Source organism: Engystomops pustulosus, chromosome 11, assembly GCF_040894005.1.
Source record: "Engystomops pustulosus chromosome 11, aEngPut4.maternal, whole genome shotgun sequence".
NCBI classification, from domain to species: Eukaryota; Metazoa; Chordata; class Amphibia; order Anura; family Leptodactylidae; genus Engystomops; species Engystomops pustulosus.
This window is the reverse complement of record NC_092421.1, coordinates 12,604,075-12,617,722: the sequence shown is the minus strand read 5'-3', so window position 1 is coordinate 12,617,722 and position 13,648 is coordinate 12,604,075. Positions and strand designations below refer to the sequence as shown.

General features: G+C 43.9%; 1 protein-coding gene across 4 annotated transcripts in view; it reads right to left on the bottom strand.

Moving 5' to 3' along the window:
• The window catches only part of JMJD1C (jumonji domain containing 1C), a 198,287-nt gene that overhangs the window by 53,418 nt on the left and 131,221 nt on the right, over positions 1-13,648 (bottom strand). For all 4 annotated transcript variants that reach the window (XM_072129490.1, XM_072129489.1, XM_072129491.1 and 1 more), the window contains one exon: positions 12,057-12,170. In XM_072129490.1, coding sequence (XP_071985591.1) covers positions 12,057-12,170 — 114 coding nt within the window. The remainder of the gene's footprint in view (positions 1-12,056; positions 12,171-13,648) is intronic.

Sequence of the window (13,648 nt, the reverse complement as noted above, 5' to 3'; positions counted from 1 at the left end):
ATACCAATGACGCGCAGATGCGGAGGATATTACACAAGTAAATTACACAACCTGAACTGTGTCCCAGATATTATAAAAAAGGAGTGGGAAAGTGTCATTACCCACACAAAACAGAATGACGTGCGAGGATCATTACCGAGCGGCCGCACAATCCCACTCGCTTCCATTGTATGAAGTGTTCCTCTAATTAGCGATATAGAGCGGCCATACAGGACAGGGCCCTACAAGCCGGGCTTATTAGACTTGAATAAGAGCGTGGATCGTGAGGCGACAACACATCTTGTTTACAGATGCAACAAGTGGTGGCAGGGATGAATTAGGGCAAACCCCACAATGGCCCACGATAAACACCCTCACCACAGACATCTACAAACATGTATTCATATCAACTGGGCAATTTTTGTCTAAAAGGGGATTTTGGGGATAGCTAGCTGACTGGCGAGGGTCTGACCCCCACCAGTCATGAGAAAAGCCTACTGCTGCTCCATTCAATTGCATTGGGATGATGGAAACGGCTGAGCACAGCACTTGGCTATCTCTGAAGAAGGTGAATGGAGCGGCGATCAGCTTTGAGGGGTGTTACCTGAGCCTAACAGGCAGTTACACTGTGCATTTCCCCCTCCTCCTGTCTGATTTAAGCCGCATTCACACGACCGGATGGGCAACGTATGTACAGCCACAAGCTTGCGGCCGTACATCCGCCACCCACAGACGGCAATGGCCGCACAAAGCAGTATGGTGCCACACGTACCGCTCCATACACGGGGAAAAGATAAAACACGTCCTACATGTATGCCGTGCATTTCTAAGGAGAGGGGAGGGCCTCCTCTCCATTGCGGCAGACTTATGTCCGCCCTGCCGTAGCCGGGTATGCATACGTCCATCTAAATGCAGCCTTAATCTCATGGCAGCGGAGGACGTTTCAGCACACAGCGGGAAGTGCAAAGTGTAACAGCCTGTGAAGCTGCAGCATGGAGAGGCCCTGGTAACACACCGGAGAGCTCTTCTGTGTCACTAGTGTAACATTAAAAGTTGATTTTCGAAGAAAGGAGGCCACGGATAACATATATAAGAAGATGACCACAGACACGGTACCTGGATATATGAGTAAGTGTTTATCATGATTTAGATGGCAGATTCCCTTTAACGTGTAAACAATCTATTAATGGAGACACAATAGACCAACCTTGGGGTTTTATCACAACACTTCCTTACTAACGATATTGACTTTAACTGTACAAGGTTCCTGATAATAGAAAACATCATTAGGCCATACCAAGGACTAAAATGACTGATCCTGATAGAACCCATGGCTATGATGTAGGCACGTGCAGCACGATAAAGCATGCTTTAGTACAATATACCAGTAACAGTCTCTCTGCAGATGGCAAAAATTAAAGGTCTTAGAAATATCCATTGGCAACCAAGCCGAAGAGACATTCAACAAGTAGCCATGTTACTTCAGTTACAAGGGTGATGAGGGTATTGTAGAATACCAATAATTCTGTATAGTGCAACATGTAAAAGTTGCAGATCTGGCTCAAGATGATATGCGAAGGAAAGACGCTGGAAACAAGAAGTGCCTGGGGAAAGGTTAAGGCCCCATCCAAATCTTCTCACTTCACGCTGTCCGTGCGTTTTGCGACACTAAACCTTGAAGCGCAGACAAATGACCCCAGATTCTCCATACTGTTCTCTCTTGTACGATCTATAAGAATTAATAAAAACCCACACAGGTGTCGGGAAAAGAACAGAAATATAAAATATAGTTACTGGGTAACTCTACAGATCATAGTGAATGGGAATGGGGGGGGGGGGGGGGGCGGATATAACGGGAAGAGAGCTGGTAAGCAACGCCAACATCTCGTTGATAAAACGCACCACCAATAAAAGGGGCTCTGTGTGTAAATCTATTCTTTACACGTATCACGACCTGTATATTTCAGCTCCGCTGCCATTCAAGAGCTTTTATGCTCCGTGAGCAAGGCTGCCGTTCTGATGTGATTGAGGGTGGCAGTATAATTTTGGTCTCCAGAAAGTCCAGGCACTGATCCAAGAAAATACAAGTCAAGGGAGCAATCATGACAGAAGAATAATAACCTGGAGATGGGGAGGGGGGAGGCCGCTGCCGCAGACGGGGAGGGATTGGATATCTGGAGTTCCTTTTTAATACGGCTCTCGCCAGTTTCATTTTGCCCCTTTCGCTTTTGGCAGAAGAAACAGCGATCGGGAGGTGACAGCGGAAGAGGACAAAGACTTTAGTCTCTCCGAGTGTCATGGATCGGCACAGGACTCGGCTATGTTGCTTTGACACTGTAACCTTATGCTTCCTGCAATAAAATGTAACAGGGTCTGTATGGAGATTGGGAGCCATTAGCTGGGATATGACAGCACGTATGGAAAAGGTGTCATGAAAAATAATGCCCATCACGGGCAACAATGTAAGGAAAGAGAACTAGGCAGAAAATCTGACCTTTAATGTAAAGGTCATTGAGTGTGTTCCCGGGCTTTTATAGGGGGGATTTTAACCTTAGACATTCGAATGGAACCACATTTATCTTCATATTGGATCTCATCTCCCCAACACGGATTCTCCTTACTATGTATTACACTAAAATTAAAATACATCTGCATTTATCAGACATGGCTTTTCTCGAGGATAAGGTTTCAAATAAATTTTATCCCCCTAGCTAGTCCATAGATAGATAGATAGATAGATAGATAGATAGATGAATGATGTAGGCAGAAATTGACCTAACAAGCCACTACCAGTTTGTTGCCAAGCAGCTGAACACCTTCCAGATCATAAACCAGCGTGGTGGCATCATCCAGAAAATCTACTTTGAAGTCAGATGTAAACTTTATGGATAAAGTCAAGGAGGCAGAGATTCCTCAGAAAGTCCCTGCACTGTAATTGATGGTCCTGCATCCAGAGACATCACTGACCAGATCTCATGAAGTCAGCGTTGACTTCAGTGTTAAACTCTCCTCCTTCTTGACTTTATACAACCAATTTACCTTTCACTTAAAAGGTGATTTTCTGGATGATGCCACCACACTGGGCCATGAAAGAAACACAAACTAGAAGAAATTACACAGTTTGACAGCTTGAAGACCCTAAATTAATGATTAATTGGGTCTCCACCAATAGGGTCCTATGGATGATATTTTTTGTCATGTATCCTGTGGTTAAACCCAACACCCATATGATGCAAAAAATAGAAAACTACCAAATAATTGGTCCGATAAAGAAGCCAAAGAGCCAGTGAAAGAAAGAAAAGGACTTAAAAAGGAAACGCAGCTATATTTTGAGGAGACTATACACGGTACTCATCCATGGGCTGCCCTGGACTCTATGAGTCTCTCTGTATTAGAGCTTAAGCATGAAGTATTAGTAGAGAAAATGCTGGACTTGATATGTGGTAGAGCTGGGGAGCCGGGGTATAGGTGCACAGGTTCATCTCCTTCCTCTCCATCATGTTTGTTTTCCTTTCCAGACACTTCAACAAATCTGCTTACAAGGAAAACAGAAGAGGTGAACTCCCAGGAGGAGGCCGGGCATCCGAAACCTTCTCCCAACACCCATCAGCACAGATGTCCCAATGACTCTACTGTGACCTTCTGCTGATTAACCCCTCACTTCTAATTATTCTTCAGCTTCACGTCACACCTAGACCAGATCTTCAGCCTTTCTCTAAGACATCGGTGATGGCACCAGCACCCACTAAGGATCTGGAGATAAAACCTTGATCTCGCACAAGAAGGTGTCTCAGCAGCCGGCCCCATCTCTAGCTCATCTTACGAGAGATAATACCGCTCAGATCAGCCACTTAGCATTTCTAATTCTGTGGCACTTGGTGCACAGACTGTCCCTCCGGTGACCTAAGAGCACAACATGTCACACACCAGGGACACACTGTTGTGGTTGGCAACCAAATGTAAAAAAGGCACAAAATATAGGAGTGGCTCTTTATATTTAGTAGATTCCATGAACATGGAAAACCCTTCGTGTTGAGGCAAGGAAAAATAAAATACAAAACATATACTTACCTGCCCCAGTTCCAGGATCGTGCGTCACTCTGGTACTTGCGCTTACCAGGAGGCTATGTGGTAATTACAGGACCCCCAGCATCCATTGATTGGCCACATTGGAGACTTCCTTTGTGTTTTTCAGGGGACCTCCTGTGATGGCCAATCACTGGATGAACAGGAAGTACTGGAGGTACATGGCAACCTGGGGCAAGGCAAGCTGTGCCCTTATTTCTCTCCCCCAGTCCTGGCCCATTGGGGGCTTTCAATATTTATGTTAAACCCCATTAAAAAGTATATGTTTTTTTTTTTTAATGAGAAGACTTTTTACACTTCACTGCCACTTTAGCTATGACACCATAATAGTGTTTTGGTCAGTTAGTGGACGTCACAGCCGTCATCTGAGCAAAACATTATTGTGATGTTACAGCAGTACCTTATAAAAGTCATAGGACTTCACAGACATATAGGACTGAAACCCAATCACGACGTCGCAGCAGCTTGGTGGACAAACATCTGTGCCGTCACCGAAAGCAAAAAAAACGCCTTCCTTTTGCGCATGTCCTGTCTATGAACCGGGGAAGTTACAAGATGATTTTTGAAGAGTAAATTTCGTAGGTGGCGGATCAGTCGGGGCTGCTATGACATCAACTTATGACATCACAACATGTGACATCACAACCGTTCGAATAACATCACCGTGATATCACAAATGGCAGGTAAGTCCAGTCTGTTTGGGAGGGGGGAAATGTTTGTAAAGAATGATAAAAATGTTCAATAAAATGTTCTGATTCAAAAAAACACATGGCAGGTAAGCAGTTGTGACATCACAAGTAGGTTTTCCCTTAAGTAACCACGCATAATATCATGGGTTTCTATTAGGCGTGAAGTACGGTGGGTGGACTGTGCTGGTGGGGTTCTGTCCGGATCATACTCGGAGCCATCTTATAACCTAGGCAGACACACTACCACTAGAACCAGACAAGTCATCCACCAGCATGTCCCATCCCAAAAGACCCGTATTACCAGTAGGATCACACTGTGCAGACAAGCTATAAGCACATGCTGATGCAAAAGATAGGAGAGAGACAAACTCGTGGGGCCTGTTGCCGACTAATTTATTTGCAGCCCTTCATTTACACAAGGGGATGGCACAGATTGCAAAATTCGTGTCAGCATTCCTACTGTGGAAGCGCTAACAAAACAACTATCCTCAGATAACCCCGGAGTTTATGGAGAAAGCTTTGAAGTACAATAGGGCTCGGAGGATTTGAATCAGTGAATAGGAACACTGGCACAGAATGAGTTTTCAGCACATTATAGGTGGTGTAGCGCCATTCTAGACAAGAAATGACATTTCATTTTACGCCCCCCCTTTCCCCGCAGAGATTGGGCCTGCACCGTACACACCGCTGGCAGTTACTTCTTAATTAAGAAAGATTATGGCCAAGGAAAATATTGCATCGTTAATATTTTATATATATATAATTTCTGCTGCAGAAAGAGAGGGGTTTTCTCACTCAAACAACTAAATTATTTGGTGCTGATAGGAAAATCCATCTGTGCTGTGACTGAATAATGATCTTATGTATATCCTGCTTGCCCTTGCTATTATTTGTGGAAGTTTACAGGCGCTTATACACTGGTCCACTATCGATCTGTCCTGCAATGCAAAAAAAAAAAACCTAAAAAGATAGCAGACAGCTGCAAAAATTAGGTTTCTCGGAAAGGCCAATTCCAGCTCATAGGGCCCCATAAAGGTGGCATTACACTCATGTCAGTGGCCTTTGCTGAAGCACCATTGGTCGGCTTTATTATCCTAAAAACAATGTCACATCCCGGCATCAGTAGACCGTCAGCGATGACCGCAAAAAAGGCTCTTAAATGTTTACTCCATGGGATAACAGCGGCCGTCACCCTTGACAGTCGGCTAACTTATCAAGAACAAGCTCAACCCATTTAAAATTTGGACCTGCAGAAGGGAGCGGTAAGTTCTTTGTCCCCCCCAAATAAAGTTGTACTTTAAACCTAATACCCTCCTTGGGCCTGATTTCTAGAATGGCAATGTGTCCAGATCCAACATTTTTATCCTCTTTACCCATTAAAATTTACCTCCCACAATAATATCCCTCAACAAATAGGGGTCTTTTTTAGGCATCTTTGGCCAAGCAGATTTTCTGGCCATTACCAGTTATCATGAGGCCGTACTGTAGGAGACGACCATAAAATTCATCCAATACAATACCACAAGCTACGGTCACATTAATCCATAGCCAAATATTATATCTATTTGCATAACCATATGCATGTTCAATAAACCTTCCCAAACCCTATTATTTTGCATACGAGTAGCAACAGCCGCCAGGTCGCTTCTGGGTATTTGTCTTTGGAAATAATACACCTGGCTGCGTTAACCATTACACTCCCAGATAAACACGGCACTGGCAAACACTGACTCATTCAATTAACCCAAGCGCTTGAGATAACCCTAAGTAACACAAAGCAACTGCTAGAACAGCAATCTATCGCTACTGACATACCATGAAGCAGCACAAACATTCACCTTCCCGGCCGCAACAGGTTTTCCAGGAATAAAGTAATGTGTAAAAGGTTTTAGCAGCACAAAGGACGGAAGAGAACTTGCAGTTCAGGCCTCCTCAGATCAAACACAAAGTTACATAAGGTCTTAAAGGAAACCTACCACTTGAAGTGGTAGGTGTAAGCTGCAAACACCGAGCACCAGCTCAGGGTGAGCTGGTGCCGGAGCTTATTTTCGCTATTGTCCTAAACCGCTGTATCGCGGTTTAAACACTTTTCAATCTTTATATCTGAAGCAGCTTCGGCGCACCAAGCGCACGGCCTTGCGCGCGCCTACAAAGGAAGCGCCGGAGAGCTGCACACTGTCGTGTGCTTGGTGCGCCGAAGCTGCTTCAGATATAAAGATTGAAAAGTGTTTAAACCGCGAAACAGCGGTTTAGGACAATAACGAAAATAAGCTCCGGCACCAGCTCACCCTGAGCTGGTGCTCAGTGTTTGCAGCTTACACCTACCACTTCAAGTGGTAGGTTTCCTTTAAAGGGAACACAGAAAATATTCAAAAACTAAAACACAGAACTCCTACTTGCCTTACATGTTCTATTTCAAACTATTTTGTCTTATTTTTCAAATAAAGCTTAGATTAAAAAAATAAATAAAAAAATTAATAGATCTTTCGCGCTACATCAGTCAAGCTGAAAGACAACCGGCTGGAGCAAGAGCTACTGGGGTAAAGGGTAGGATAGGCATGTAACATAAGGGCCACTAGTCATGGGACAATAGCGTTTGTATCATGTCTTCTGAATTCTACAAAGCTGCCACCTGCAAACCCACCGTCAGGTCCTTCTCCCCCATTTGTGTGGACATTGGGCTTTGCAGAGCGGAAAACGAGTACTAAAAAAAAGTGAAAGGGGAGAAAGCTGCTGCTGGTTTACTCCCAAGGGCAAAAGGTCAAAAAGCAAATGTTCCAATCCTTATCTATCTCTGACATCTAAGGTTGGGGTAGTGTCGAAGTGAAAACTTTGTATGCAAGAATGAGTGGGAAGAGATGACTTTTGAATGAACAACGTGCTCACCCAAAAACAAAAAATTTTAAAATGTTTTTTAAAAATTAAAAAAAAAAAAAAAAAAAAAAAACGGGCAATTAAACTGTAGCCTAACTGATCCGCATTTTCCCCAAAATTTACACAGAGCCATTGGAAAGTGTTGAGATCAGTGGAGAGGCGTTTATTAAGACTGGCGCAGGCCAGATTAAGAGCTAAATCTCCAGCGCAGTGCTCAGATGTGGGAAAGAAATCTACGCCAGGTTATCCAGAATACCAGCCAAGGCTATGGTAAACACACCCGCGCCCACTCTGCTTTCCTCCTACTTTTTTTTTTTTTTTTTTTTTTTTAGGAAAAATGGGGCGTGTGTTGGAAAACCTGTAAAAAGCCACAATGTGTGGTCGTGCACCAGAAATTAGGACTTTTTTCACGCCTTTTACACCAGAAAACTGGCCTACAAGCCATGATAAACCTGCCCCATGCATATCGCTTTGTTTTACTTGCTGAGAGGAAATCAGCACAGAGAAGGGATGACGTGTGAGGGATCACAGTGTGTGGCACCACAAATAAGGTGTGATCTTATCACTGGCTATTGCTCAACTGGAACACAAAGAAAGCTTTCAGGACAAACAACCAAGTGGCCCAGTGTTTCCCTATTGACTTTATCAGCTTGGCCGCCATTCAATCTGTGCTCAGAATTTGCTCCGGATCAGCACTATCCCAGCTCCAGCGGTGACTATTACTGGGCCACTGTAATGACACCATGAGCTGGTAATAAAGTATATTTTATTACCGGCATAATTATGTGCCAGCAAACCGAGATTACACCGAGCACGTAACAGCGCTTTACAACAGCTGCAAAACATGCGGCTCCTAGAAACCTCAGACGTCTTGTGACTCAGTCATTGTTTAACTACTACTAGATTTTGCAATATGACATTTAATCCTATGATAAGCCTCTTGCTATAAATTTCACCAAGGTTAGGACTATTAATGCAATCTGTGAATATTGGGGGTGGGGTGGTAAACAAAAAAATATCCAAACCATGCATTTGGATAGAAATCATTCTTCTATGGATTTAAATAGAGAAAATCAACACGCAATGAGTAGATTTCTATAGTAAATTTCTAACGCAGTCTTGTGGATGTGTCACTCCCATCCGAGGGTGCAGATACAATGTTTGCCAATACGATTTTTACCAATATGATGAGTAGTGTTCGTGCTCATGTAAAACCTCCCCAACTCAGGTTTAATGTAACCAACGTACAGTGTCCATCATATACCAGGCACATGATTGAAGAATTTGGTTAAGGGTGCCGATACGATGTCAGATTTTTTTTTTATCCATACAATGTGAAATGTTAATTGGGCATTTAATTTTAACTCATAAATTGTAGTAGTTCGTCAAAAAAAGTATGTTTCATACTTTCCAAATATCTGGAGGGCCCTGCCTTAAAGGGAACCTGTCACCAGGGACCTCATTTTTCACTAAAGACAGGTTGCAGAAGCCCATTACACCTGCAGTGCAAATCTGCCTCTCTGCCTTTTCTAAGCATTTGCATTACAATATAATTGTGTGTTATAACTTACTCTTGCATCCTGACAAAATCCTGGGGTAGTCCCAGGGGTTGGGCTTTGGTTTAGATGCTTTTCAAAAAACAACATGCGACTTTTCTGAGCTGCAGGCTGCCTCCATGTTTGTGCTCCTGTACAGCTTGTCCCTCCCCCACTGATGTCAGGCTGACCAGGCTGTGACCTCTGACAAGGAGCAGGAGGAGAAGCTAGACAGGAGCCCAAAGGTGGGGGCCAAGCTCTGAGCAGTGAGTAACACAGACAAGTCACATGTTGTTTTTTGAAATGCATTTAAACCAAAGTCCACCCCTGTGACTACCCCAGGATTTTATCAGGGTGCAAGGTAAGTTATAACTCACAATTATATTGTAATGCAAATGCCTAAAAAAGGCAGAAAGGCAGATTTGCACTGCGCGTGTGATGGGCTTTTGCAATCTGGCTTTAGTGAAAATTAGGTCCCTGGTGACAGGTTCCCTTTAAAGGATCATCCTCTCCATGAACCAGTTGGTAGTGCTACTCTGCATTCAAGTGGTCCTTGTACAACAACATAGACCGCTTTCAATACTGTGGATAGCTACTTTGCCCCTGTTGTACATAAGTGCTGGCACTGGCAGATGCTGACGAGTGATGTCACCAGCTATGCCCACCTGCTCCATTCACTTAAGCCACGATTTCACGGGTTGATGCCTGGGAATGTGCGTTTGCCAGAACTCTTGCTCTTGTTTTTTGGAATGGCCCAATAATGTCATAAAACACTTGTGGGTCAGCAGAAGAACATCTCTCAATGTAAACCGGGACGTAGAGCCGACCTACTGCAAGTTATAGTTGAAGCTCATTAAACAGATACAAGGACAGCGTAATAGTCAGACTGTAAATAGACTGCGCCGTGTCCATCTGGAGAGTGCAACCTGACAGCCTGTCATCGCCATGACGGGGTGTCCCAAAGGGACTCTGTATCCAGAGGGTATGATTGGACGGTCCTGCATGTAAGATAAGTTGTTTAATACAGCTAGCACATAGCTGCCAACTTCCACGGGGCACTCATCGCTCCCACGTCTGCATGCTACATAATACTCATGACCGAACACACAATGTAATAAAAAAAAAAAGTGACGCCAGCTTTAAAATAATAGCTCCACAAAGCCTCAGTGCCAAGCTTACTCCTGTGGCATGTACCGAAACCTGTTCCTGCCCGCACACTACATACCAGGAGAGGGACACACAGCCGCTATTGATGGCTATAACCAGACACGCTGCCGGAGCTGAACACACATGCTTATGTTTAATGAGGAGAGAGGGGGGAGAAAAAAACCTGGCCTCCATGCCAAGGGTGGAGATCATTTAGAAACGAGGAAAGGATTCAAAACAGACAGAGAAGAAGCCAGCCATCTCTCACGCGAATGGGAGTTCCTCCAAATTAAAGTCACGCCTTTAGGCAGGGAGACCTCGGTGTTTTTTTCCCTTAGGGCTAATAGATTTGACGATGACAGATACCTAAGGGCCTAGGCTGAATTAGACAGAATAGAAAACCTTTCTTACTTCTGAACATACCATAGGACCCGGTGTTCTAAAATTCCAGAAAAATAAAGAAGTATATTACAACGCATGGAGATAAGGAGGTAGCAATAATTTGCATAATCTGTGTTGTAACTACACAAGGTTTACACAGAACAAATCCATAAATTCAGTATCTGCAGCTTGTGCCCGGGTAGCACCTTTATCCCCTCATTACAACGCCAGGGCGACATGACGCAACACGTCTTATCACCGCTATGATATGCACAAGTCCAAGGCCGGGTCACATTTTTAGATATTCAACTGAGTATTGTATATAATGGAAGATCAAGATAAGCAACAGCCATACCCTAGCGCCAGGCTGTCCTCTGCCACCCTATACTACTACATTTACATCACATAACTGGACAGTACATGCAGATTTCACTCTGAACCATTCCCATATAAGTAGCTGGCCTAAGGTTTCATCACTTTTTCAGGTATTCATCTGGAATATTCTCTGACATAGCCACAGTAAGTCCCTGTGCACTCATAGATGCCAATGGAGTGCCCTTTGGGCATACGCTGAGCCGCATTTTTGCTAAAAAGATGATGGTATAGTTTACGTTGCCGTCTTATGGAGAGGAAAGGAGTGGGATGTCCAAAGTTTTATTTTTATTATTTATTAACAATCTGATTGAAGGGAGTGCATGCACGACCTGCCGCTTGATTCTTTTATTGAGTACAGGACACGCGAGCCTGCTCCGTTTGGTGGGACTCCCACCATTCAGATCGTTAATAAATAATAAAATGTGCAGACTTGTGATTCCTGTTCTCAATAAAAGACTCAAAAAGACGCAACAGGTGCTCCCTTCATACTGCTTCAGTATCTCCACCAGTCTTGTACCGCTGCAACCCATCTCCTCAAGACGTCTACGTTCATTATTCCCTCACCTACCAAAAACCTCGGTCACGTAGAGAAAAAAAGCAAAAGGACTATTTTTAATAAGTGCCCCAGAACTTTCACCCACTGGGGTGGTTAGTAACACAGAACTGACTAAAACGAAAGCATCGACGGCAGCAAGGGCATAGACACCGATGTCAGCTCTGTACAGAGAGAAGTTTCTTATCCTCTGACATCTATAGTAACAGTAGGGTTTCTGGGACAAACGTAATCCCTCTACTAATCTTATCCATCTGTCGTGGGGTGATAAATTACCAGTTCCTTTATGCAACTCATCCCCTAGAAAGCAGAAAGCCAAAAACAGCCACTAGACCATAAATCATGGGGCTGCCTGCTTCACCATACAGTGACACCCCACCTGAGGGGCTCCCTAATAAATGCATCTTACACCACACATCACTTCTCGCCAGTCCTTACCTGATAGGGCTGAAAGGCACCATCTTCTGTTGCAAACTCCAGATGTCTCTCCACTAAAAATTCTATTGCGGTTATGGACTTGTACGCACCGTTCCCAACCAGGGGCTTGAAAGCCTAAAAAAAGAAAGAAACAAACACATTTAATATAAAACATCTACACAAAATTGTATGCAGTGTCAAAGGTTATGGGGAATAAAACTTGTGATTTAAAGAGATTTCCAATATAAGACGGTAAAGTATAAAGATAAGCGAGAAGTGGAGGAGGTTCTACTTGCAGGATCCATATCAGCTGGCACTATTCCCATTAAGCTCAATGTCATATGGCGGAATATAATCCTAATCAAATTAAAAAACACCTAAAGTTTCTTTGGGAATTTTCTTTGACTTGTCAAGCCCAACATACCGAATCCCATCTAATCTGGGCTGGCCGATAAACTATTGTTAGAAACATAACTCGTCATATGCTCATCCACATTGCTGCCTAATTAAGCGTTAAGAGTCCAGTGGGAGGGTCTTTTTGACTGCCAGTATTTCCTGTACAGGACCTCCACCTGTCAAGTGTTTGGAGCATTTGCTCTACTAGATCAAAAGAACAGAACTAAGATGAATTCCTTAGAATCAAATACAACTGTTCAACTCCTCTTGCTCTAGGAGGATGCAGGCAAATAGCATAATGTCTACTATTTCCTCAGCTCCTCCTGCTCTATAACCTGCTGCCTGCGGATAGGACACTATGTACAATCTACTCCGCTCCTCCTCCTCCATAACCTGCAGATAGAACACTATGTACAATCTACTCAGCTCCTCCTGCTCTATAACATGCTGCCTGCGGATAGGACACTATGGACAATCTTCTCCGCTCCTCCTGCTCTATAACATGCCGCCTGCAGATAGAACACTATGTACAATCTACTCAGCTCCTCCTGCTCTATAACCTGCTGCCTGCAGATAGAACACTATGTACAATCTACTCAGCTCCTCCTTCTCTATGACATGCAGCCTGCAGATAGGACACTATGTACAATCTGCTCAGATCCTCCTGCTCTATAACATGCTGCCTGCAGATAGAACACTATGTACAATCTACTCAGCTCCTCCTTCTCTATGACATGCAGCCTGCAGATAGGACACTATGTACAATCTACTCAGCTCCTCCTCCTCCATAACCTGCAGCCTGCAGATAGGACACTATGTACAATCTACTCAGCTCCTCCTCCTCCATAACCTGCAGCCTGCAGATAGGACACTATGTACAATCTACTCAGCTCCTCCTCCTCCATAACCTGCAGCCTGCAGATAGGACACTATGTACAATCTACTCAGCTCCTCCTGCTCTATAAGATCCAGCCTGCAGATAGGACACTGCAATTAATCTGCTTAGCTAAACCTTGTTCTGTAACATTCGGGACCTTAACAACAATGTCTCTTTAAATGGGGCAACTCCACCAACCAATAGCCCAGAGCTGCTAATGTAGGCCACATATATATGTGAATGTCAGTACAGTTTCTCAGAAGTGGAAAACCAAATACCAAAGTAAAAAAAAGCATTCAACCCCCTTTCCTAGAAGCTTATACTTTGGGAGGATTCAGTG